The 27,947-nt window shown below is 33.3% G+C and overlaps 1 protein-coding gene and 2 long non-coding RNA genes across 4 annotated transcripts; 2 read left to right on the forward strand and 1 right to left on the reverse strand.

The window, feature by feature from the left end:
* Positions 1–284: 284 nt before the first annotated feature.
* LOC140050062 (uncharacterized) lies at positions 285–27,668 on the reverse strand. Its single transcript, XM_072095074.1, has 6 exons — positions 27,559–27,668; positions 4,570–4,630; positions 3,813–3,860; positions 2,804–2,851; positions 2,062–2,250; positions 285–744 (listed from the first exon to the last, which is right to left on the reverse strand). The coding sequence occupies exons 1-6, from the start codon at positions 27,594–27,596 to the stop codon at positions 517–519; spliced, it is 612 nt and encodes a 203-aa protein (XP_071951175.1). The 5' UTR covers positions 27,597–27,668; the 3' UTR covers positions 285–516.
* Positions 11,442–15,272, forward strand: LOC140050045 (uncharacterized). Of its 2 annotated transcripts, none has more exons than XR_011845351.1 (3): positions 11,442–11,542; positions 12,937–13,074; positions 13,439–15,272. It is a non-coding gene; the product is annotated as an uncharacterized lncRNA (long non-coding RNA). The 2 variants fall into 2 exon arrangements; XR_011845354.1 differs by lacking the exon at positions 11,442–11,542 and adding an exon at positions 12,673–12,714.
* On the forward strand, positions 18,261–24,257 carry LOC140050053 (uncharacterized). The gene is made up of 3 exons (XR_011845356.1): positions 18,261–18,473; positions 21,595–21,749; positions 22,628–24,257. It is a non-coding gene; the product is annotated as an uncharacterized lncRNA (long non-coding RNA).
* Positions 27,669–27,947: the final 279 nt, after the last annotated feature.

Here is a 27,947-nt window from a genome sequence, read left to right on the forward strand (position 1 = left end):
TTCATTTAATTATTTGCTTCCTGCAACTCACATTTTACGTACGTCCGTAATCTGAAGTTCAAAAAGCAAGTCCACTGTTATTTACGAATTCGAAAGTATTGTTTGAACATATTGAAAAGAATTTGAAAATGGTGGTACGTCTGCAAATACTACTAGTAATTAAATATTATTATTTAAATTAATGATTACCATACAGTACAAAAAAATGTTTACTTTTATATTTGCTGTTTATTACTGAAATACAATGCAAATACACAAAACAAATAAAGATATAACATTTGGTGGCGCTGTTATCTTTACTGAATTCAGCTTATGGAAGACTTATAAATTACCACTCCATAGGCGTATATATTACATAGCACTTATTTAACTGTAGGACTTTCATTACAAAAAGTTTACTTGGATTGGATGGACAAAATTCAACATAAGCTATGGGCACAAAATGTTAAGACGTGTAACAATAAAAATTACGTTACTATATAGGCCTACTGATGAATAAACTTGAAATTAGCAGACTCATGTGGCCAACGTTGACAATCCCGAATACGATGATATAATGGGACTTGTAGGTAGGCCTACATCAGTATCCGTACGGTAGCCTATATATAGTACTGCTACTACAAATATGATAAAGACAGTGATTACTATAATACCAGTCACCAGTGCACAAATCGTCCAGTATCTGGCTCGTTTAGCTGAGCTTGCGGCGCTTGCATCATCACCAAGGCGAAACATAGTCCGACTCTGAAAAACAATTTAGATTGATTGAGATTGATTGAGATTGATTGAAACATAACTAAAAACATGTTAAATAAAGAAAATAAATAAAATCCACTGTTGTCGGCATTATAGGCCTACTGTATTTCGTATTTAATTGGATAATATACCAGGAAAGAGGAGTGAGTTCCTCTCTCTGGTAGGTGATGTACAAAATCAATGTAGACTCCAAGACTGCATTTATTGTCTTTTTCACGCTGCTGCTTTAGCCAGCTACGTCCCAAGAGGACTACTCATTCAGAAGCTAAAGCAAGCAGCAGTTACAGTTCTAGAGGCCGACGTTTTTGGTAATTTGTAAACTAGGACAGGTCATGCTAAAATTACAAACCCCAAAGCACGTCTGAGAGAAGAGAGTCTATGAAAAAATTTGCTGATAATACAGTATTATAATAGATGCATGTAGACAGTAATCTGTAAAATCTTGTTCAATAAATAATGACTTTATTCTTGCTGTCAACCTAGGCCAGTACTATAATAATTCACTGTCAAATAATCAGAACATTATATCTGGTATTTACAATGAGTTCCATTTGACTGTCAATCTAGTGGTCAATCTAGTGGTCATTCTAGATCAATATTATAATACTGTAATACAGATAATCATTGAATTTCATTTCAATCTGTATGTCATTGAGTCTGTAACAAAAAAATAATATTTATTTATGTATAAAAACAGAAAAGAAACATTTAATTATAACCCCAAAACCATCGTCTGACAGACAATTTAAGTATTTTTTGCTTTAAATTACATTTTTTTTGGGTAAATAATTGTTTGGTTAATGTGAATAACTATTATGTGACAATAAAATGACACATTCAAAAACAAATTTGAAATAAAAAATATTTTTCTGGGGGACAATATATCTTTAAGACTGTTACGTCAACAAGCGAGCAGCGTTTTTTGTAAGAAATATTTCTTGTTTATTTTAGTCCACCAGTCGTCGTTTTGATTTTTGTCTGCGAGATCAAGTTTTACGAATGCAACGCCATATGTGCCAAATATTAATTTGAAACTCAGTCTAGAACGTAGAATTATCTGTTAAAACACCCTATAGATAATTGTCATTTGTTTGGAAGATTGTGGGTCATACCCCGTACAAACAAATATGACGATATTACAATTGTTTCCACTGACACATAGTAAATTGGAGGAAGGGATCTGTTGAGTTAAAAACATATATGTACCGTAATTGTGATTGAAGAAAAGCTAAACGATAAAATGTTCATAGAATTAATTGTATTATTAATTTTTGCAGACTTAGCAGAAGAGAATTATAAACTTACATCTACACTGTAGATAATTCCGATAAGTCCAAATGGACAACAGCAGAATAAAGTCACAAGTATAGCAGAAAGGAGGTAATTGTTAGGCCTGGTTCTTACGGTCGTTATTGCTGTCGGTGGAACGGGCTGGATGTTGTCGGTTTGACCTGCAGGTTGTGGCTGTGGCGGTGGTTGTGGTGGGTAGGCGGGCTGAGAACATAAAAGTAATATATAGGTGATTTTTTTCTGTTGATGAAAGTGGAGCTGTAGCTTGGTTGATAACGTGCTTGCCTTACAATCTCAAGATCTAAGGTTCAATCCTGACCTAGTGCTGGGTTGTAACTCACGATTCTTTCATCTCCACTCACTAAGTTTGTAAGTACAATCAATTATTTTAATAATTGATCGTACTTACAAATTTAAAAATAGTTTATCCATCCTATGTGATTGCTCACTCTTTATTTGTAATATTTATTGCTAGTTCATAGAACAAAACATTAACACCAAAATGAACTCAATATATTTTAAAACAAACAAAATATGACAGAAAAGGTTCTCAGTGTAAAACAGTTTATCCAGGAAAGAGTGTAATTTCATTCTTCCCTGGTCTATCCACATGAATTAGCGAACTACTCGCTATTGGAGATGCGTATGAAATAAATTTTTTTTAAGTGACAGAGTTGGAGGTTTACTGTGAGAAATATGAAATATAGTATTAAATGTCAACATATTATTTTTCTCAGAATGTATTTAAGCAACTTACTTGTGCTGCTGGATAACCTACTGATGGTTGGTAGGCAGGAAGTGGATACTATAAGTCAAAAGTACATTACAATTAAGATCAAGGTTAACAAAAAAAAAATTAAAATGTTAAAGTTAGTAAATTAGACAAACAACAACAATACAAGGACACATTTTTGTTATTAAATTACACTTTGTCTTTAATGATTTTAAGGGTATTTGAATTTTTCAGATGATTGTTTAGGTTATTCCACAGATGAGCGCCACGATATGTTAAACTTCTTTTTTTTCACGCTGCTGCTCTAGTCCGCTACGTCACACGAGATGACTCATTTATTGGATGAAATCAAGCAGCAGTTATAGTACTACACTTTGACATTTTTGCTAAAATGGAAACTCGACTATAATTTATAGGTACCAGCTGCATTTCTGGTATTTATGAGTCCTATGACAATACTGTATTTCGCTGTCAGATAATCATTGAATTATTATCAAAACAGTCCATGAAAGTTTTTTGTTTGTAATATGATACTTCACACTTGAAGTATCTAAGGTGTGATGAAGTGACCCCCAGACTTGACCTTAGCAATAAAATAAACTAAATTGAGTCTGTTTCATATCAAAGTTATTCACTTCTGTAACAAAATTCACATTATAAAAAGAGAAAAGAGACAATTGAAATATTTTTTGCTTTTAATTACATTTTTTCAGGTAAAATAACTATTATGTGGCAATAAAATGACACATTCAAAAACAAATTTGAAATAAAAAATATTTTTCAGAGGGACAATATATCTTTAAAACTGTTACGTCAATAAGCGAGCAGCGTTTTTTGTAAGAAATATTTCTTTTTATATTCTGTATTTGGCTTATGTATCCATCCTGAATTATTGGAGAACTACTCGCTATTGGAGATGCGTATGAAATAATTTTTGTTAAGTTACAGAGTTGGAGGTTTACTGTGAGAAATATGAAATATAGTATTAAATGTCAACATATTATTTTTCTCAAAATGTTTTTAAGTAACTTACTTGTGCTGCTGGATAACCTAGTGATGGCTGGTAGGCTGGAAGTGGATACTAAAAAAATAACAGCACATTAAAATGCTTCAGCCGATTCTCAGTAATTTATCTACCAGTACCATATGAATATTTGGTAATATAACATAACACAACATGTGTTTAACGTTCTTTCTAGTAGTAACCTATATAACCTAACCTTACATGATACAGGCACCACTTTAGATACTTCAGAAATAGATAGTAAGTGGAGATATGGCACTGATCGGGTTGTTTTACGGTACTTAAGTTGGCAAGCAAAACATATACGACTTGTACGTGATTTAGGCCTAGACAGAGAAGGACACCATCTAGCTGTAAATGTATCTATATTATTTGCTTTTTATTATATTGATCATTGGTTTGTTGATAAATGCATATATACAAGAGTAGGCAGTTAAAGGTTAATATCAAAGGTGACTATACAAACTTATTATGAAAAATTATTCTATTTAAATCATTTAAAAATGTCCCTGTCTCATAACACTGTACAGCAGTATCAGTCAGCGAAAAAAACAATTCTGCTCCTCACCCCCCCCCCCCCCCAACCCCCATATGACAGTTTATCCACCAGGAAAGAGTGCAATTTCATTCTCCCTGGTCTATCCATCATGAATTAGCGAACTGCTCGCTATTGCAGATGCGTATGAAATTTTTCTTTACTGCTTACTGTGAGAAATATGAAATATAATATTAAATGTCAACATAAATTATTATGTAAGTAACTTACTTGTCCTGCTGTATAACCTAGTGATAGGTAGGCCTGGTTCGGGAAAGACTGCATTACTCTGCTAATAGAAAAAAAAATAACAGCACATTAAAATGCTTCAGCCGATTCTCAATACTTTATCTATAAGTACCATGGGAATATTTGGTAATACGACATGTTTTACATGTAGTAGTAACCTATAACCAAACCTAACATGATACAGGCACCACATGTGATATAAATGAAATGCTGTATTAACAAATATTTCTATGATACTTTTGAAATAGATACGAAAAATGTATTCTATTAAATCACTGTATTAAGGTATTAGGCACCTAACACTAACAGAGTTTCCCACTAAGATGTTCCCTCAATAGATGTGATCATTGGTGTTGAAATTCCCATTTATTTCTGTTTGGGCTCATGCCTATTACTTGCCCTGGCAAGATGAAATGTAAATCGTACTTTTTAAGAACTTTTACCGAATAAATATTATTATTATAACACTTTAGAGCATCTTGTGTATATGTTTGTCTTGTGAACCTCTGAGGGTCCCTAATGATCAGCAATTGCTGGACGGATCACCCTCAATAAATATGGTAAAAAAAAAAAAAAAAAACATCCGTTAAACAATAACTTACAAAAAAAAAGAGAAACAATAAACCAGAAAATTAACCACATCTTGAACAATCACAACATTGCACCATGGAGGTGCAATTGGAGGATGATTGCACCAACACTGATGATGCAGGTTTGATTATGGAGGAACGCCGTTACGCAACATTTCGATGACTGGCGTTCCATATTGGATTGTGTAAAGTATATTGCTTACTATATTGATTTAATAAACCAATTCCAAATATCATTAATTCTGTTTTTAAAACTATGAATGGAGTTCTCCAATATTCATAATATGAGAGAACGTTATTCGTAACATCAGGCTTGCAATATTGTCAATTAATACCCGATGCGTTCCTATTTGCATGAGCTGTACAACAAGTTAATTTGTGGCTGCCTATTATCAAGTCACTTTTCAAAGTGGGGTTATACATTATACAATTCTATCTATTTATCTAAATATACTGTTAAAGTTAATCATGTATTTTCTTTGCTTTTGTAAAGTTTCCACTGTATTTTCAATTTGTGGTCTAAATTTTTTTTTACTGTAAATTTTACAGCAGATTGTTAACAGTGTAGGCGTAACTCAAATTTAGACAATTTTTGTACATTTCTCACTTGCGGGGTTATTTGGATTTCTCTCCAAAATATATAGGCCTAATAATTAATGAAATGGTAACGATATTTTTAAAGTATTAGATTATTATTAAAGATTATTTTCACTTTTTTTACATTTACAATGCTTATAAATTATTATCGAATCGTTTGATAAACTTTTTATAAGAAAAATAAGAATGCTAATTAGCAGAGGACGAAGTCAGATATCAACGTACACAAAATAATTGAATGACAATGCGTTACTAATTACTCATAGACCTATCAAATGATCTTGTTTTGAGAAAATACTGGTGTTCCAAACTTAAATAAAATCTACATTGCAAACTTACATTATTGTTATTGCTTCTCTGTCTGGATACAACCGATCGTAGCAGCAATACCACTCCCATTAAGGAAACAAAAAACGCGAAAAATAATATAAAATACGTACATCTATCGGAAATGATCATCTGATCTCGGTGTGTGGTGGGCACGCCTTCTGTGATTTATTTCTCTTACTTCGACCCTTTTGCTTCAGTTGTATCCCCCTTTCCGTACTCATCTGAATTATGACATGTACAGCCACAGAAGAAGATATATTTTATATCTACCTTTATTTCATTAAAGTATTGTACAGTAACCTCATTGTAATGTTTTTTTCTTGTTTTTTTCCAATTTTGTTAATGGTGGTCTCTACTTAAAGTCTATTTCTAGACTTAGTATTTTGATCACCATCTACATTTATATGTAATGATTTATAAAGAAATATATGTATTATATGTGTGAAGTCAATCAACAACAAACAAACCATAGATATAACCTGCTAACTTTGTCAGTGGCTATTTGCGTGAAACATCAAATTAAAATTGCATATAGCGCCCTCTATGTTATAATAACTCAAAATAATCGCCTGAATAAAATGTACACCATTATGTTGATGTGTGTGCCACCGATATAAAACTTTTATATCGGGTGGCACACATATCAACATAATGGTGTACATTCATTCATTTATAGGAATCACTTTTATATCGGGTGGCACACACATCAACATAATGGTGTACATTCATTCATTTATAGGAATCACTTTTATATCGGGTGGCACACACATCAACATAATGGTGTACATTCATTCATTTATAGGAATCACTTTTATATCGGGTTGCACACACATCAACATAATGGTGTACATTCATTCATTTATAGGAATCACTTTTATATCGGGTGGCACACACATCAACATAATGGTGTACATTCATTCATTTATAGGAATCACTTTATATCGGGTGGCACACACATCAACATAATGGTGTACATTCATTCATTTATAGGAATCACTTTATATCGGGTGGCACACACATCAACATAATGGTGTACATTTAAAAAAAATTAAAAAGTGGAAACAAAATTACAAATACAATTAGTAGACTATAGAAAAAATACCAAGTTCTAAATACTATAAATACATCAAAACAATGTGTAATGTAATTAAAAACAAATAAAAGTAATGTGTTCATTATCTATTTTGGCCCTAAGCCCAGTAAAAACACATACATAAACAGCTGATACATGGATAAAACAAACAAACAAAAGTGTATTCATAGTTATTCTGGTCCCTAACGGCTGCTGCCCATTAAAACACAGAAAACGCAGGGCAGAGGGCGGTCCAGCACGATGTCCACACCGAAATCTCGAAACTGCTCTGTTTGTGTACGGGGCGCCATTTGACAACATAATAATAATGATAATAATAATGATGATGATGATGAGGCCGGTCGGTAAGTACAGAACGTCACTCGTTTTTTCAATGCTGAGAAATCGAAGTTGGAATACATTTAAACATTATTATTATATCATCGCGTATTAACACACCACTGAACATTGAAACCCAATGCTAAATAAATATACTGAACTTGAAATGTTAATGTGTGTGATGTGATAAGTCGAATATTTTACCTAGCGCCGCCCTCTGTCACAACAATTAAAGTATACTCCCTCACGCGCCACGCTCTTCATTGCACTCCTCGATCCAATGGTTCCGACAGCAGACGACGAAAAACATTTAATGAGCGTGAATTAATTGTCATCTTCGAGTTTATTTTGATAATTCCATCTTACCAAAAAATTAGAACATGATGTGGGTCCTGTAATTTTACCTATGTTACACTGTATATAAGCGTATATGCATCATGTCATAGGATCGGATGGCGTACATCAACTTTTTACGATCGTATATTAACGTACATGCATTTTCATTAAAATGATAAAAATGATCACCTATAATTCGTCAAAGTGACGAATTAAATTCTAGTTACCAAATTGTCTTTTTTCTTTTCATTGTAAATGAAATTAAATAAAAAGGAACCTATATTCCATTTATAAAAGAAATAGGCCAATAAACCATGATTTTTAATTTTATGTAGCTAATTTCTTCTGGGGCCCCAGACATTTCATGTTATGGTGACACTGTTGCTTTGGTGTCCCAGGACATGATGTCGAATAAATAAATTAAAGTAAATGAAATAGGGTATTCCGACTGGGATAGGCTATATTTGAAAGAACCATTACATCAAACACTCTTCCTCCCTGATTATACGCATGTATCTTTTTGTTATAACTTTCAACATTCATTCATGTGTTTTCATGTGGTACGGTAATGTTTGTCTTACGTAGTAACATCACGTGATATAGTCTAAGAGGAGAAGAGGAACATGTTATGATAAGTTATGTTATTAGTAATTGGATCACCGTTGTCTCTCACCATGCCCTACAGCTCTTCCCCTTCAGAGACGTACGACTCTTTGATTGTTTAGAATTAGTCAAGCACAGAGTCTCACATCACGCCCAGCATGTCTCCAGCTAGCTCCAAGCATGGAGAAGAAGAAAGAAAGCATGTACTTCATAGTGTGTACTTCACTTGGTGGTCTCTGTGTGATTAGATCAAACATTGATCTGGTACTACCTACCTCCAAGTAATTGAATTATACTCATTCAAACTTGAAAACTTGAAAGTTTCAAAGTTCAAAAATGTTCTCATCATTTTTTAATACTGCAGACACGCGTACGAAAAGAGAGATACAGCGCGGGCGTACACAAAAGTCATGCCATTAATAAATGCCATCAGTATACATAACTTACATCTTTTTACACACTAAGAAATACATTTGTATTTAAATAGAATTTGATTCACATTATTACAAAGAAAAATTTTTGATTCAAAATATTCAAAATAAACAATATTTCATGACGTAGGCCTACGTACGTGTATTATTACAAATTGCAATCACTGTAATTAAATCCACTGATCTATTTATTTATTTATTTATTTTTTTTTTTTGACGTGCATCATATATATTGATTCATATCTTTTTGCTAAAAGCAAATATAGTCAGTTTTCAAGGGAAACACAAATAAGACATTTTAACCCACAAAGTCGGTCGGTAGCACGTGACTATTAGTGCGTCTCTCAAAAGACAATACATCACTGTTCGTCGCTCAGGAATCATGGCGTTTTATTGTAACAGAAAACGTTGCGTATTCTTGGAAATCGAAGTCTTGCAATTAAAGTAATGTAAAAGACGATTGTTTGAGTTTGTTTATGAAGTGAAGTTGAGTTCAGGTCAAGCGACGACAAAGCGTAATTGTGTATAAAAAAAAATATAAAAAAAAAATATATATATATATATATATAATATTATTTCTACTACTTTAATTAATATTTAATTATTGTCTATTGTAATTGATACAATTATTAGTGTATTTTGTACTGGTGAAACCAGGCTTAAAGCTCTATATTGAGCTTATTTGGTCTTTTCCAGGCTTTGCATTTTTTTATTTAATACTTATTATGTAAAAATATTAAGTTTGATGCATTGTGAAATAAAAACGAACGAACGAACGAACAAAGAGGGCAATCTTTGTTAAACGAACAACGAACCACACGTTAATAATCCGTAGGGCGCCCCCTTAACTGTATTATTTTGCAATACTAAAATGTTATATCCCTTTATTCGTTTCAACATCATTCATTAAAAAAAAGTTACGAAATAAATCATCAAGATATTTATAAATACTATTACTGTGAAACAATTTTAACAATATCATATTGGTGGTCTAAAATGACATTCGGTCGAGGTAATGCGGAATTTTATTATGTTCAAATTGTGGTTTTTGTATTTCAAAGAATCTCATATGCTTGTTAAGAAAAGGAAAATGAGGAGGATGGAAGAACTAGACATTATATTTACAGACCACAAGCAGGTTGTAAATATAATTCGTTATTAATCAGTCAAACGGATCGATTGGTCAATACTCGCGTTGCGCGTACTATTTTATGTTGCATCCTATTAAAGCTGTCTGGCACAAACGCGTAAAGCTTGGTTCCCACTAGAACGTAACGCAAGGACGTAAACGCAACGCAAGCGTTTTAAGCAATGACAAGCGAAGTTATAGACAGTTAGCAATCACAAGCGAATAAGCCATCACTTGTGATTGGTCAATTCACTTGCGTTGCGTTACGTCCTTGTGTTGCGTCGCTAGTGGGAACCACGCTTTAGTCGTCGTAAGTGCAGTGCAAGTTACTTGACCAATCGTAAGCGATGGATAGATTATTCGCTTGTCAATGGTGGTCAACACGCTTAACTCGTTGAGTTCTGTCCTGGTGGGAACCAAGATTATTAGGAAAGAAACCCTAACCCATCGTCACAGCAGTATTTTTTTAAATTCTGGATCTCCATTAAACCTACCTGTGTTAGGGCGTGTCTAAAAAGCGAGGGTGTGGTAGTGTCTAACAACAAATAAGAATGATTGGTTTAAAAATTGAGTCTCAATTGTTTTATACAAATGAGAAATACTAATGGTTATCCACAGTTTAACGAAAACCTGTACTAAGCAGCCTCTCGACTCCTGGACTATAATTGCTTGTTTCTACGTATAAGCATCGGAAGTTTTAACCGAGTTTTGCTTATACCACTTATCCACATTTAGGCCTAACAGATTAACCTTAAATCCATCCGGGTTTATAATCTAAAATTTTCCGTAAATAACTGTAATATTCTTTGAACTAAAAATCTTACTAGCCTCGATTTACAAACAAAATAAACGGATAAACGAATCAAATGTGTAAACATTACAAGATCCCTAACTAATCTATAGGGATGTCCTAAATATATATGTTCATACATAAAGTCTTTCATCGGGATAGGATTTTCTTTAGATTACCTATAATACACTTAAAGATCGGCTTAAGATCGGCATAAGATCGGCATAAGATCGGCATAAGATTTCAAAATTTGTTATTTATATATGAAAACAAAATCATACATAGTTGCGTTAACCCACCAAGTTCTAAAAAAAAACCTGACCGTTTATTTCTTTCATTTTCGTCGTCCCTAAACACACTACCTTTATTCTAATAATTTATCTTTAATAATGTATACAGACCCAATTCCCCTCCCCCCCCCCCCCCCCACCCTCCCCCCAGTCACTGAAAATGTATTTAAAACGAACGATTGTAAAAGAACTCAAGAAATCACTACATTAATAATGAAAACAATCATGGCTATTGTATTGAAACTCACCAGCGACAGGAACTGCGACGATTGGTTGCCCGCCCATTAAAAACCGACCAATCACTCGAGTCGTTGTATATTATAAATAAAACTTCTTGAGGCAGTAATCATCATTTTAAAAAGTATAACAGTTTTGGACGCTTGGACACTTACAGGGTATTTCTATAGACTTTTGAATTAGAAGACGGAGATTGAATTAGGCATTAATTGTAAGTATTGACTTTTTGTATGAATTATGAAATATTAAACTAATACCTCGAGGCTTACTTTCAGAATAAAGTAGTTACCTTGAAGGAGGATACTTCGATCACCAGTATCACATACAATTCTCCGTACGACCACGGGGGTGGTAGAGGTTAATGGTGCAGCATGCAGAATGAAACTATTGCGTAACGCGTGTGGTTCCCATTATAGCGCGTAACGCATGTGGTTTCCACTAAAGTGCGTAACGCATGTGGTTTTCAACAAAAAAGCACGTGTGGTTCCCATGTACGCGCAATTTGACAAATCCTCCAAATTCTGTATGGATAGATGTATACACTTTTAACTTTGATATAAGTATTTGTTTATATTGAATTATAACTAAACATCATAACTATTCTGTTGAATGTAACGCACCAAATAAACTGTGTTATTTTAAAAATCCATCTCAATATGACGTCATTCGTTACACAACACAATTGTGCACTACTGTCTAGTATTTAATAATATTAATACAGTAAATTACTTTTGAATTATTATTTCAACTATATTGGAAGTGGTGTTTGTATACACAGTGCTGTATTTCCACATACGACGATATATCCCCAGTATCATAGGAATATTTGGTAATACAGCATCTAATTTGTATCACATGTTGTGCCTTTACCATGTAAGGTTAGGTTATTGGTTAGATTATGGTTTTTGACACATGTAAAACACATGTGATGCTATATTATGGAATTTTACTATAATACTGGAAACATACCCCCATGTTTAGACTTATCATGATAAACAGATTTTTGAACACATTACGTGTCATGTATAATTCTTGAAACCGAAGCGCCCAATAGTGGTGACTATAAGAGACAATAACTAAATTGGGGCATGTCTATATCAGATATACGCAATGCTCTATTGTGTTACGCTATATACACTATATTGTGTAATAATGCAGTACCTATTATTCAAAGTCACAGTACACATTGTGTTTCTATGACAAATATATGTCATACAATTGATTCAAAGCTCAAAATATGAATACAATAAACAGGTCGTCATGGAATTTATTCTAAATTTAATTGCGTCATCGTCACTGGTAATTTTAGACGCAGGGTTATATATAAAATGATTGAACTGATGAAATTCAAATATTTTCTTTTGCAATACTTAGTCAAATAAGGTAAAAGCATTTTAGTTTTATAATGTACAGGAATGTTACTTTAATGAAATAAGTAATATTTGCAATATTTATTTCATTTAAAGTTCACATTTGTTATTTTAGTTTCACGTTCTGGGTTGACGATGAAAATAAAACATTTTCACAAATTTGACATTTGAAGGAGACTAACCATTTTTATTGAGTGCGTAATAAAAGTAAATTTTTTTAAATGTTTTCTTTCAGATATAAACAAGAGAATGACCTCAATTCGTTTATTATTCGTTTCATGTGCGTTAGTAACGCTAATTGCGTTAACCTCAGCAAGACCAATGAACAATAGCGGTAATTTCTTACGGCAAGCTCGATCAACATTGTTTTCAGGTTGGTAACACTCTGTTTACTTACACGTGAAATGTGGGTGAGGTAACTAGACGAGAAGAGACCAATATTGCCGGCTATGGGAGGGCGGGACTGAGGGAACTTTAAACGAGGTGTAGTTAGTCACTCTTCAATCCCTAAACCTCTTTCTTCTGTCCATACCCATCAACACTCAGAACTGATATTCTATTTTGAATATTCTTCCCCCCCCCCCCCCCCCACACCTTTCGAAAGGATTGGTTCCCACTTTTGGACGCAACGCGACGACGACGTACGCGCATTGCAATGTGTTTTGGACCAAACATAAATATACCACCATTACCACCAAATTTCCAATGTTATTTACAATTGTCACTTTTTTTGACAGATATGCTTAGGGAAGAAAACGAATTCGAGTCTTCAAATCGTCAGAAAAGATCGCGTGGAAATATGGTACTGTCTCTTGACTATTTACTGAAAGCTTTGGAAAAAGCTAATAGAGAGGAAGCAGCAGCGAATCAAAGAGATTTAATGGAAAGACTTGGACGACGACGCCGGTAATAGAATTATTTAATTTATATATCTGCAGGACTCTTATTTATTAATTTATATTCACTCCATACGAAACAAGACGATGATTGTAGGCAGCCTATACGTGATGGACGGGCTGAAAACCGCCAGTGTATTACATCGATGATTGGCCTAGAAGACCGTAAGCTTTGATAACAAGATCATCAAACTTCAATCAACAGTGACACCACCACGAAAATGACTCGCGCGTACACACTGTCACCATTTTTAACGCGCAGTACGCATCATGGCCGGTTTCATCTTAACAATATACAATATCAGTTCTTGTTAAAATTGTAACAAACATTCCACATTAATATAAAAAATTAATTAATTTTCATCGAGTAAAAATCTAAATATTAAAAAAAAATTATTTCTAAAACGTACGATTAACTTACAAATTTATTAGGATTGTTAACAAATAACTGAAATAAGTTTCTTAATTACAAATTGATTAAAATTTGAAAGAGAACTAAATGATCTAAATGGGTCTTGTTCAATATTGAATAGGATCCTCAATTTATCAATTATATTTTATTATATACCACCGATATTTATGTTGTTTAATATTTCCATATTACATGTACGTCACCACTTAAAGGTGTTACGCAGTCTTTTCCCTGTAATTTGTTAGCAATTACAGTATATTGACTTTACTGTTAAGTTTCTCTTAATTCGTTAACTGTTTTCACATTATGCCTTAACGTAATTGAGTTATCATGGAATGTAAAGCTTGGTTCCCACTAGGACGCAACGCAAGGACGTAGACGCAACGCAAGCGTGTTGACCAATGACAGTTCGAATAATCCATCGCTGGTGATTGGTAAACTCACTTACGTTGCGTTACGTCATTGTGTTGCGTCTCTAGTGGGAACCAAGCTTTGTTTTGGAACGAAACTTGTCATGCCTGAAAGAAAACATTATTTTAATATTTGTCAACGATTATTACGATGTATTATTAAGATCATTCTATTGTATATAACGACATTCGTCAGTTAACGATGTAAATTCAAATGTGCAATATTTAAATCCATCTTGTTTATATTTCAAATGTATTATACTAAGTTATTTATTTGAAAATTATATTAAAGTAAACCACACCGAATAAATATTACATGCTTCTTTAAAGAATTAACAAAAAACCTATATACTTTTCCTATAATGTAATATTAGGACATTATTGTAATTAGGTTATATAGAATTATCATCCGATTCGCTGTATTGATCACCACAATGATAATTGTCTGTCCATTATCATAAGCACATTCTGTAATACAGCGTCACATATGTATCACATGTGACGACTATATTACGTTAGAGTTAGGTTAGGCCTACGTTTAACATGTGACAAATATGTGTAGAGAATTTGCCTATAATAACAAATTATAAATACAGTTACCGAGATAACGCTAGAATTAAATCATGTCTGCACAAAATACTCTAAAACTGACATAAATAATTTAGTTTAGTTGATTAAATATGATGTATCGAAGAAGTATAAAACAATGCTAAAAGACCTATCTGCTGTAACCATGACGACGAATGTGAATATATTTATTGTCGTCTAGGAGTCAAACGCTCAGTTGTAGATACAATTTTGATTATAAAATTACTGTTATTTTATTTTAATAAAAATTATATATAAATGGTAACTGATGTTTGTAAGTTTCATTATTCATCGACGTCGAGTTGAATGTATTCAGTTTTACATGGATATTTAATTTAGTTACGAAGTCTACTTTATCCTGAACCAACATCCTATCCATCCTGGTAAACCAGTAGCGAATAGCAGCACTCGATACCCTGTATATCATAAGGCATTATCTAGCCAGTATCATGGCAAATTCTGTACTACAGTGGCATGGTATGTGTTTCTACAGTATGTGAGACTAATAATTAGATTGGGCTTATGGCCTATGATACATGCATCACATGTGATACATATGTGACGCTGTATTACAGAATTGTCCTATGATACTTGTATTACCAGTTTCCGAGATTCTTCGTCTGCATATACAGTACCTGTATAAGCTATAGTACAGAGGGGGACATTCTAAATGCACTTGGGCTAATACTGTAGTAATAGCGGTAACTTTCGCTCAGGATTGTATTTGTTTTTAAAACCAATTTGATTCAAGTTACACCATTTTATTATTGAAGTTAGTTCACTACAAAATAAAAATGTCGGTAGTTCTTTGAAGAAATAAAAATTAGACGAACCCATTAAAAACAACAAAAACCGTTCACTACAAGTTTTCCCATCTTGCGTCCTAGTGTGAACCAAGCATTAAAAATAATTACTCCTATAAAGAATGTAAAATATGACAAACATGTGACGCAGTATCACGGAAGTTTCCTAGATACTGAAGGTTAAGATATAGTACGTAGTACGGAGAATCAGGTGGCGTCAAGAAATCAAAGTAAAATATACAATGGAATGCACAATGCCTATCAATAATAGATCAGATTGAGTTAAAGATCAAATATCGAAGAAAAATTACGTTTTTGTTCGGAATGGTTGACGTCAGAAAATGATACTTATACAATAACAAATATGTTAGTTGCAAATAAATTGCATAATAAACATAATGTATATGGGCATTAAACTAGGAAATGTAGGTAGGTTCATAATATTCAATTGCTGAAAAATTTATTTAATGAACCATATCTGAATACTATATGCTGACGTTTTAAACCAAACAACTTCGGCAACTTTATATAGGCCTATTATCATTAGCGACCTTTCGTTTTCGCGCGCTATACTACGCGTACGCGCCTATCGATTAAAAATAACCCTTTTAATCGATACTGCGTATAGTCGAGTGGCAAAGGATGGTACAAACTGAACATAAATGAGAAAATTATTAAAACGGATCGTCAGTGACTTAATATCTTTCTTCTTCTTTATTTACTGGGTGACCTCTTCGGTCAACAAAGGACCTATGGTTTATAGTCCTTTTCCGAGAAGACTCGTTCTACCACCAGAACGATGGTGGTGCAAGTAGAAGTAATACCAGTGTTTTAACTTTCAACTACATTTTCTAGATTTCGTAGTTTAAAAGCTCGCTATGTGAAGCAAGCTAGGCCTCTAATCTATCGTTATTAAGTATGTCTAGGTACAGTACCTAAAGGTTGCCTTGTAAAGAGTGCATCCAGTGCATTTTAGGAAACTTTTCAGGATGTAGGATTTCGTGCCAGAAAAGGCTTACTTATACAAGCAGTATTTATTATGTGATTACTCATTAATTACATCAGTATTTCAAACCTCAAGACTTACTTATTGTACTTAAGTCTAGATTTAAGATTTAAAATGTTATAAACAATTTGTATTTACAGCTTACGTTTTACTGTGCAAAAAGAGGGCACAGTTTGCGTGTTAAGGCGACATACAATTTAGTTTCATTAATCTCTACATAATATTCCTTATAAGTTAGACGTATTCATTCTACTTTCGTTGATCGACTTTGATTCGATACACGTGATTATTCGAATATTGTAAATATTCATGCGTGGGAGTCACAACCCGTGTGAAAGGGGCTTTAGTTCAGTTGCTATGTAGCAAACAAAAATAACACTCTTCATTCAATAAATTTTAAAATCACAAAGAATGTCACATGATCCTGTCTAAAGCTCTGTCTACACTATCAAACTAGTTTGACAAAAAAGTGTAATGTTCCTAAATATGGTAGTGATATGACATCATGTCCATATAATATGGGCACATCACATAAAGTTTGATAGTGTAGACAGAGCTTCACGCGCAAATGCAGGAATGACAGCAACATACTCATTCAAATACAATACTTATGATTAAAATATTTAAAAAAAAAATTGGTGTTGTTTTCAAATCTACCAAACATTTAACATAACACCAATGACATGTCCGCTACTGGTGCGGTTGTTAATTTTATATAAAGCTCTGTCTACACTATCAAACTGTATGTGACAAACACATTTGATATGCCCATATATGGACATGATGATGTCATGCTACCATATGTGAGCATATCACTACCATATTTCGACTTACCGATTTCTTACAAGAATAATGAAAAGCGAAAACAGAATGTTAATTTGTATATATAATTATTTGTTAATGGATTCAAACGTGTACTACAAATGGAGAGAGGCATTATATACCAATATATACAAGTGTTGGTCCTCTCTCCTTCATCTTTTTAGTCGCGTGAACGCGACTCTAGTTCACTATGTCGGTCGGTCTGTCTGTCGGTCCGGTATCACTATGCGTTTTAGCACGCGACTTATGGCTGTTGGCCTTGTTTTTTTGTAACGTACCATATAGACAATTGTCTGAAGTAAAAGTTGAATTGAATTGAATTGAATATTTGGGCACATCGCACTTTTTTTCGTCAAACTAGTTTGATAGTGTAGACAGAGCTTAGTATTTATTAGATACTATCGGAAATATTTTAAGGAATATATCGGAAATCAACTTCCTTTTCTATAATCCATACATTCGTCCAGCGGCAAGAACGATACAAGACTGTTCGTTTGGAATCACTAATCGCTTTGTAATTAGCTCTAATTCTAATAAACCTCCAAGACCTTATAAAAAACGTCACGTATTAAGCGAATCGTTGTGTTATGAATATATTTATATAATAATGATCGAACGCCAATCAATTCGGGAATATTAAATAGACACCATAATTTATTTAAAAGTTATAGTTTTCCGATTAATATTATGATCAGGTATGTTTAAGAGCAATATTCAGTAAGTAAATCAGCTCATTATGATACAAATTAGATTGTTGATAGGTTGTACAAATCACACGGGAGATATTTCATTCGTATACCAGAGTACAACCTTTAAGACAGCTGCTCAGATATAAGTAAGTATGCTTTAGACATTGTTATACATAGTGAATACTTATGTGAAGTAGATAGTTAGTTAAATAAGGGGACGAACGGTGAATATAAAAACGTCTCAATGTTGAATCCTATAGTCCCGCTTAACGTATTGCTGATAAACAGGGACAGATGGTGAGGAACAAACCTCCAGGTTCTTTCATTGTATTGTGGTATGTGATGATATTGTAATGTTAGTCTATGAGGGCTTATTCCGAATTTCCTCAGTTTCCAGTTAAAGATGCATTGTCCTCCAAAAACATGAAAAATAATGATTAATAAAAATCATACGTTGGATAGGCCATTTAGTTAAAGTTAATTACGTCCGTAGAAAAAAATAACGAAAAGAAAATGTTTTCACAACAAAAATGAATAATTTTGGTCAACGTGAATAACTATTATGTTACATTAAAATGGCATATTCAACAACAACAAAATGAAAAGAAAACTATTTTTCAGGGAGAAAATATATTTAAGCCCAGAATAGAAAAAAAACTGGCTTATTATTATTATTATTATTATTAAAGCATAGACCTATAAGTTAAGATAGGTCCATGGTTAAAGTAGTTAAGTATTTAAGGTTGTTATTATATTCTATTCTATACTGGCTATAGACGAGTGTTATTATTATACGCCTACACAAAAAACAGGACCATATTGTAAATCATATTTAAAACTTATTTTTCTGAATTATGGTATCGTTTTTACATAAATATACAAAAAATGACGTATATTCTGAGATTTCTTGTTAATTTCGTTAGTGATATGTTATAGTTATAATACTTAGGCTCATAAAGAATGTTTGTTTTCCTTCTAAACTGTACAAATGGCTCCGTCATTGCAATGATTGATAAACAACCTGCCGTTAATGGAAAAAATGTTAATATTTTTCTGAGTGCAAAAACATTTCAACCGCTAAAATATCTCAAATATGTGTGTGAGTATTATGCTGATGATATCAATTATTCCACGCTCCTGTTTTGATACTTTTACCTTTCGATATCATCAAGTTAATGTTTCTCTACAATTTTAAAAATATATTTGGAAAGTCACGTCACGATTATGTGTTCGCTGATAAGGATGTGAAGTATATTTTATAATATTAAAATAAATACTACTTACTGTGACCTGGTTAAATGTTACAAATATACAATCAGTAATGATGTAGTAGATGACGATGATGATAATGATGATGACGTATCTTGTTGATGATAATAATGACGATGACGTATCTCTTGTTGATGATAATGATGATGAAATATCTTGTTGTTGATAATGATGTTGTTGTTGATGATGATGATGATGATGATGATGATAATGATGATGATGACGTATCTTGTTGATGGTATTGATGATGATGATGATGATGAAGTATCTTGTTGTTGATGACGATGATGATGATAATGATGATGACGTATCTAGTTGATGATATTGATGATGATAATGAAATATATTGTTATTGATACTGATTGATAATGATTATGATACAGGTCTTGATGATAGTGACGACGATGTTGATGGCAATCACGGTGATGATGACATGTGATATATGGGAACATCACTTTTTTGTTAGTGTAGACAGAGCTTAAAAGTGTCTTTGTACTTAAAGACTGAGGTGTACACCAAATTAAGAACATTATGCGAGCGCGTGCGCGTGCCCTTATGATGTCTAGCTAGCTAGAAGTTGAATTAAGTACCGTACTAGCCAACATTACAACGTTAGTGTTGTAAACATCTATAAAGTGTGAAGGTATATTTAATGGCTGTATTCGTTTTGTTCACACTGCACTATACAAAGCTTGTCCTCAAATATTGTTACGTAACAAAAACGTGAGTCAAAGAATATGACGTCATTATGACAAAGCAGTGACGTCTTTACCCCATCTGTTTTATCACACATTTTTTAAATATGAAATGACACCCCAAAACGAAGTCTAAGAACATGACATCATTATTACAAACAGTGAAGTCTTTACCTCACCTGTTTTATTACACTTTTTAAACATTTAAATTAAAAAAAATATACAAACTAAAATAATTTAAACATCTTAAAGACATATAGTAAATAGGTATAAATGCCGAGGAACTATGAGTCACCTATAATGCTATAGATTAGTAGTAAGAGGGATATATATAATTATTATATTTAACATAGGCAATACTTGCACTGTAAATTACTTTCTTTATTGTCATAAAATAAACGGTATTATGAACGTTGTGTTACTCGTGACGTGTACAAGATATTTTTAAAATGAAAATTCACTTAAACAATCACAGTTATAGTTATGTCTGAATACAACAGAATAAACAAAACTAGAAATGAAAATCATGGGCAGTGCATCTCACAGCCTGTAACAACCATCGCGTGTGCCCGGATGCCAGGCAATTTATTTATAAGATCATCCTTTTCGCGAATGTATCCGAGAAACATAAATCTCATGATAATATCGAAATGACAATTATCAATTTGTAGATGGTGTACCATTAACTTACAAACTATACGTGTTAATGTGTCTACGATCAACGGTGAAAATGACATATAACGCACGATTTAGTTCCACTAATCGAAAAATTCAAGGAACTGATTGTACAGCATGCATTCGGATGGTTTCCACTTGTGCGCAACGCAACTACCGCGTGCACGCAACGCAACGACCGCATGCCAATCACGACAAGATGAATGTGTCTTATATCCAGCAACAAATTCGGTTGGTTTTATACTTGTTGTATTGAACGCAATAAAGATAACTTGAGACTGGTTGGGTTGTGCGTACGATGTTGCGCTGTGTTGCCAAAGCTTTAAAAAAAACAGAATACGGCATCGTTCAATTTAACAAAACGGCGCCGTCATCTTCCATTCGGTGAAGCAAGTGTGAATTGAATAAATTGGTTTATTATGTTAGGAAGGGAAAAGACAAAACAATACGACGATGAAATCATGAGGATAATAAACTGACGCATGCGTTAAAACGATTTTGATAATACAAGGCGGTCCCCTTTGTGCGCGCGCGTGTGTCATCACGTCCACGCAACAGGTCAACATGGCCGAGACGATATATTCATTGATATGACGTCATTACAATAATTGTATTGTTTTTCTTTCAGGTATTTTATGACGATGTATTCGGATATTACTTTATTAATGTTATTGTTTTTATTCTGTATAACATTAACAACATCACAAAGTAGCGATTTCTATGAATATGATGCAGCAGTGTCACGTGAGAAGAGAATATCACGTGACAACAATCCGTTAGCAGGTAAGTATTAAATTATTACTAGAATATTATTTGACGAAGGTGGGTAGAGGGATTGTGATGTGTAGGGGCCGAGATAAGAGGATGTTCAGCATATTATAGGTTTTGTTTTCTTGTCTTGCGCATGCGTATTTATATTTCTACTTTTTATGGCGCGAAACAAGTCCCAACCAATCAGAATTGTTCGATTCGGAAAACGTCATCTATACTTTTTGGCATTTCTGTTTGTATTTGTTATGTATCAACCGCTCAACAGACACTATCCTCCAGATTTGTAAAAAATGCATACATTATATTACTTTGAAAACATGAATCCAGGTTATTTCTTGTCTCAAATGTACGTTATGGTTAATTATGATAAAAAGAGAAAAACAATGCACTAATAATATTGCTAGGCCTACTTTTCTGTATCAATAATCTCATGGCAGTACAGATTACACCCAAGAGTCTTTTATGTCCAAAATGCATTATGTTCAGTTAACGAAGAATTTAGGTAACATTATATAGAATTTTCCTATATGTATTTAAACATTATAATCTTAATATTTCTAAAGGCGAACTTATTCAAGCGAATCAAATATTCATGGCCACTATTGGTTGCAATTTCGCATAATCGCGAGCAAAAAAGCATATGAAAATAATGATACACACTGCGCTGGACTTGCCCAATGTTATTTCAAGGCTTTCCGATGTTTGTCCAATATACAACTTCAAACTAAACTAGTATACGCATGAAACGTACGAAAAATGTGCCAAAATATTTATCTTTTACTAATAGTCAAAACCCCGTCTGGAACCCAGACTAACACTGCGCATAAATTACGCGCGAAAAAATTCACATGGTGAATGGAAACATGCTTACTTTATTTATTTTTCCACAGATATTTTGCGTGCAAATATTGGCAATACAAGGATTAGGCTCAATAGCAAACCACGAATGTCAGGGAACGTGGGCTCACCAATGCAAGTACTCAGCGGTATAGTGGGCAGACTACGTAAGAATAAGCAAGTCAACAATCATAGAGCGCGGATGAATAACAAAGGGCGATGAACAAGTAAACCACCAACGTATTCATTACATGGAACAGTTTACCTTGAATATTGAAGAACACTTTGAAAAACACTATGGGTAGACAAAAGGTGTAACGCTTGGTTTCCACTCTCGGATAAAGGCGTACGCGCAACGCACGTGACTTGACCAATCACAAGTAATGGATCATCCGAACTAACTCGGCTCACCTGCGTTGCGCGTACACCTTACTTTGCACAGCAAAAGTAGTATAGGCCTAATTGTATTTTTAACTGCTCTAAAATGAGGAATTTTTTGTATTGTGATTTGAGAACGTTTGAAGGCGAAAAGATTCACGTAAATATAAATGATTTATTGGCTTGCACCATCAGAATATGAATGTCCCCACAAGTACGAAAGCGTCTTATTTGATATCAGAGGATCAGAACTCTTTTTTAATGTTGCATGTGGCAGCAGTGACCGCAAGTTCGTCCAACTGTTTGAGTCATAAACCGTCTGAATCCCCTCGTTCGCGCCATAATATTAACAAATTACAACTTGAACATATCGATCCTGTTGTTGAATAGGATTAAGATGGAGCTAATCTTATCCGAGTCGATGTATATTTTTACCTCCAATTGACGTAATAAATTAGGCTTTAAATAGCACATTTGAAAGATGACTCTGCTTTGTCTGTTCGGAAGTGCCTCGAAATTGTTCATTGCTTATAAATTGAAGGATTAGGTTTTTTCTTCGAAATCGATTTGGAGCCAATTAGAGTCGAGATTATTTGACTAACTATGAACTGTTTTGTTTAGATTGTAAAAGCCATCAATGAAATTCGAGAATTTCTAAATTTATAACGCGCGCGTACGCTAATTGTACTTTTGTGTCCGACTGATGTTATATTTGTCATTAAATAAGTAGAACTTGATCTGTTGGTTTGGTAACATTAGGCGCTTGTTTAATGTGTAATTAACGATATCGTGAATTACATTAGCTTATACCTTTTGATGTTTCAAATACCTAATTAAATATTGATAATGTTGGTTAATTGACTTACATTATTAATCGCTTAATTAAACGCACATACTTGCTTGCAGCGCAGACACTATATCTAAATTTGACGCGCGCGTACAAAAGGCATACAATTTGTCATCGTTATAACGCAATGTCATCAGCATTTGAACGCGCGTTTATATTAACAGTCATTTTGAGTATGCTCATGTGTTTGTTGTGAGAGTGCGTATGACGACATCTGCGTAGTCAGGTGGCACGCAAGCGCCTTGAAAACGAAAGGTAAAAAATGTTTATGAAATAACAAATAGGATATAAAATCATTTGATTCATTTTCACTTTATCTATTTATTTATTTATCCATGTACTGTATTTTATTTCATTCTTATTTTAATAATTAATTTATCTATATTAGATTTGAGACGTCATCAAATATTTTATTAATTGAATTAATGAGAAGCTTTTACATTGGATATATAGATAAATGTAAAAAAAAATACATAATATATAATAATATAATATATTTACACTGTAACAAAAGTGCAATTACACACATTTAATGGAAATACTATTAAATTAAATGTCGAAATATCTTAAAACTAAGTAGTCGTATTTTATTGTTGACGTTTGTATGGTATAGTAGTGTAGACGCGAATAATCATGTAATGTATCAAAACAATTAAAGCTTGTTCCCACTACGAGGCAACGCAAGAAATGCGCAAGTGAATTGACCAATAACAAGCCACAGTTAGTTATAAGAATAATCCATCGCTTGTAATTGGTCAACTCGGTTATGTTACGTCTACGTCCTTTATGTTACGTCTACGTCTTAGTGGGATCCAAGTTTAACATAGGTGCATATATATATAATATAACTGCGTGCGAAGGAACGCATTCAAAAACGGAAACCTACTGATAGCAACATATGACATATTGTTGTCGAATGTTTTGGATTGAATACTTTTGGTGGACTTGGCCTGCCATACCTACTATTGAAAGTGTTAGAAAAACACGGTCAATTTATTTAGTTCGTTTTAATTTAATTTTTTTTATAACATTTTTCTGGAACAACTTTTTTTTTGGTAACATGACTATTACATTCATGTATCCATTAGAGGTTTGTTACATGCTCCAATAACCGAATTCAAGGAACAAATGAAACATTTATGTAATTAATATTTAACGATAATTGTGTGAACCTTTCGCACTTTTTAATGGAAAGAATGCTATCAAATGCATTAGGTGCCTATAAAGAAATGTATCAATCCAGTTTCTTCATGATAAGTGCAAAATGCTGATCGACCGTATAATTGATGGGCGGTAGTAGTACTAGCTGTAATAGTACAGAAGAAAATGCTACAGTTTACAGCCACTAATTGAATTATGAAATTAACATAAACAATGATAGCATATAACACACCGGTCTGCTCTCTAGGTGATTAAATTAACTTGTTCCTCTGTCTAATTAATTGATCCCAAACCATAGTACGTGCGCGCGTCGTGGAGCACGCACACATACTACCGCGCATGTTATGTATAAAGATTGGTTTCCACCTCAAATCAACGCACAAAGGAACGCAACAACAAATAATATATATAATATAATCGATTCTATTAGACACGATTTCCTTATAAGTAAACTAAGAAAATCTGGTATAAAAGGTAAAATAATCAAAGTTATAAAAACAATGTATAGTAAATTAAAAGGGCATGTAAAGGTTGGCAACAAAATTGGAGAATTCTTTAAATGTGAAGTAGGAATACAACAAGGGTCACCTTTATCTTCATTATTATTTAATATTTTTATTAATGATATAACTGAGTTATTACATACTGCTGAAAATCGAAACAAAATAAAAATTGATAACATAAATATTAATCACCTACTGTATGCAGATGATCTAGTTTTAATCAGTGATACAGTGTACTCATTACAAGATCTTTTAAATAAACTAGCATATTATTGTAATAGGTGGGGATTGGTAGTTAACATTGACAAAAGTAAAATAAAAGTATTTTTAAAAAATGGAAAACTTAAGAACTACGAAAAGTGGAATTATCTTGGTAAAGAAATTGAAATAGTAAAATCTCTTAAATATCTTGGAGTCACTTTCAATTGTTCAGGAAATTGGGAAAAGGCCAGAGAACAAAATAATACACAGGCTATAATAAAGCACTTTTCTCACTCAAAAATATAATATATCAGAAATATGGACATCTACCAGTGAATATTTGGAACTACTTATTTGATGTTAAAATAAACGCAATTATACTGTATGGTAGTGAAATATGGGGAAAAATAAACAACAAAAAAATTGATGATATTCAAAATAATTTCTGTAGATATGTTTTAGGGGTCGGGGAATCAGCCACAAATGTTTCAATTAGAGGAGAATGTGGAAAACATATGTTATGCTCTATTGGTCATGGAAACATATGGTTTTCACAAAATAATGTCCTTGATAAATTTTATGTAGTTAATAAAATAAAAGAAAGGCTAACCGATATGGAACGCCAATCCTTTCTTGAAAGCATAAATATTTCTTCAAAATTAAGATACTATAAAATGTTCAAAAACAATTTCGGAGTAGATGGATACTTACTACTGACCCTTGATACTAGATATAAGCGAGCTTTAAGTCAACTAAGACTGGGCACACTTCAACTAGAGGTAGAAAGGGGAAGATGGAAAAGAATAGAGCGCAGCAATAGGTTATGTAAAATATGTAATATAAATGAAGTTGAAGATGAATATCATTTTGTTACAGTTTGCTCTCGTTACAAGGAAATCAGAAAAAAATGATGTATACCTTCTTTATTTTTTGAAAATCCAAATACTTTTAAATTCTGCCGTTTAATGTCATCACAGGATCCAATAATTATTGATAATCTATCTAAATATATTTATTATGCTTATAAGTTAAGATATATGTTTTGCTTAGAGAAAGAAATTAATTAATTCATTTATCTTGTGACCATAAATTGCTTTATTTTTCAATGTAATTATTATTTTGTTAATTACTAGGGGCCAGAGGCCTAAAGTAAATAAAGTCAGGCGATAAGCCTGAATGAATGAATGAATATAATCTAGCCAATCATTTAAATTGACAATCCTAACTCTGTCGCTTGTGATTGGTCAATTCACTTGCGTTGCGTTACTTCGCTAGTGGGAACCACGCTTTACGGCCATTAGTTATGTGGGCTAATAATAGTTAATATTTAGACCATATTTCCTCTAAAGCTCTGTTTACACTATCAAAGTTAATGTGACAAAAAAATGTGATGTGCCCCAAATACCATGATAATGTCATAGTATTACCATATTTAAGCATATCACTACCACATCAATTTTTTTCACTAGTTTGATAGTTTAGACAGAGCTGTACACAGTGACGCAACGCAATGACGTCACCAATCACAGACAATACATTTGAAATGCCGCGTGTCATTGGTTAACTCACGTGCGTTGCGTCTCTAGTGGGAACGAACCTTAACTCAAATGAATGAATCAGGGGCGGATTCAGAATGTTTGAAAAGCGAGGGGAACAAGGGGAGGGGTAGGAGGATGATTTCACATGCCGGGGTTGTGAATTTTTGTCAACGAACATGATCAATTGAGAGTGGTACAAAACAATGTGTAAATACTATTAAGTTATCAAATGCCTACCTAAGTGATTATGTCTATAGTATTAGGAAGTAATTTAATCAAAAATTGACTTATAACGTCACTCTAATAAACTTAAACGGAAGAAGTAAAGAAAATCAAGGTTACTTAGATCAACTCACCTTAAGGTGGTACCAGTTTCTAAGTATGTTGCAATCATCTTTCCTTATTTCGAAAATGTTGCTACAAAATAAATGCGCGATTATGTAGAAAGGTTCAACAACTTTTCGAGTCGAGTGGCAGGGAAGCCGGCGCAAACCATAGTTATATACAATCGGCACCGGTTCAAGCCACTCCTCGACCATTGTTCTGGTGGTAAAACAAGTCTTCTCGGATAAGAACTTAAAACTGGAGGTCCAGTGTACACATCTAGCTCATGTGCACTTTAAAGAACCTAGTACATCTTCGGAAGAGTAGGGGGTAACCCCGGTGTACTGGTCCATTCTACCCCTTGTTGTGGACAGACAAACGGGCGCTGCTTGGTGGCCATGGCATCGACACGAAGGGAACC

Source organism: Antedon mediterranea, chromosome 1 (genome assembly GCF_964355755.1).
Source record: "Antedon mediterranea chromosome 1, ecAntMedi1.1, whole genome shotgun sequence".
NCBI classification, from domain to species: domain Eukaryota; kingdom Metazoa; phylum Echinodermata; class Crinoidea; order Comatulida; family Antedonidae; genus Antedon; species Antedon mediterranea.

Bases quoted from the DNA above. Each gene is read 5' to 3' on its own strand.
- LOC140050062 (XM_072095074.1), bottom strand. From the start codon at position 27,596: ATGATTGCAACATACTTAGAAACTGGTACCACCTTAAG. The intron at 2,852-3,812 runs GTAAGTTACTTA...TTTGACTTATAG, and splicing joins TAGGTTATCCAGCAGCACAA to TATCCACTTCCTGCCTACCA. The intron at 2,251-2,803 runs GTAAGTTGCTTA...TTATGTTCTCAG, and splicing joins TAGGTTATCCAGCAGCACAA to CCCGCCTACCCACCACAACC.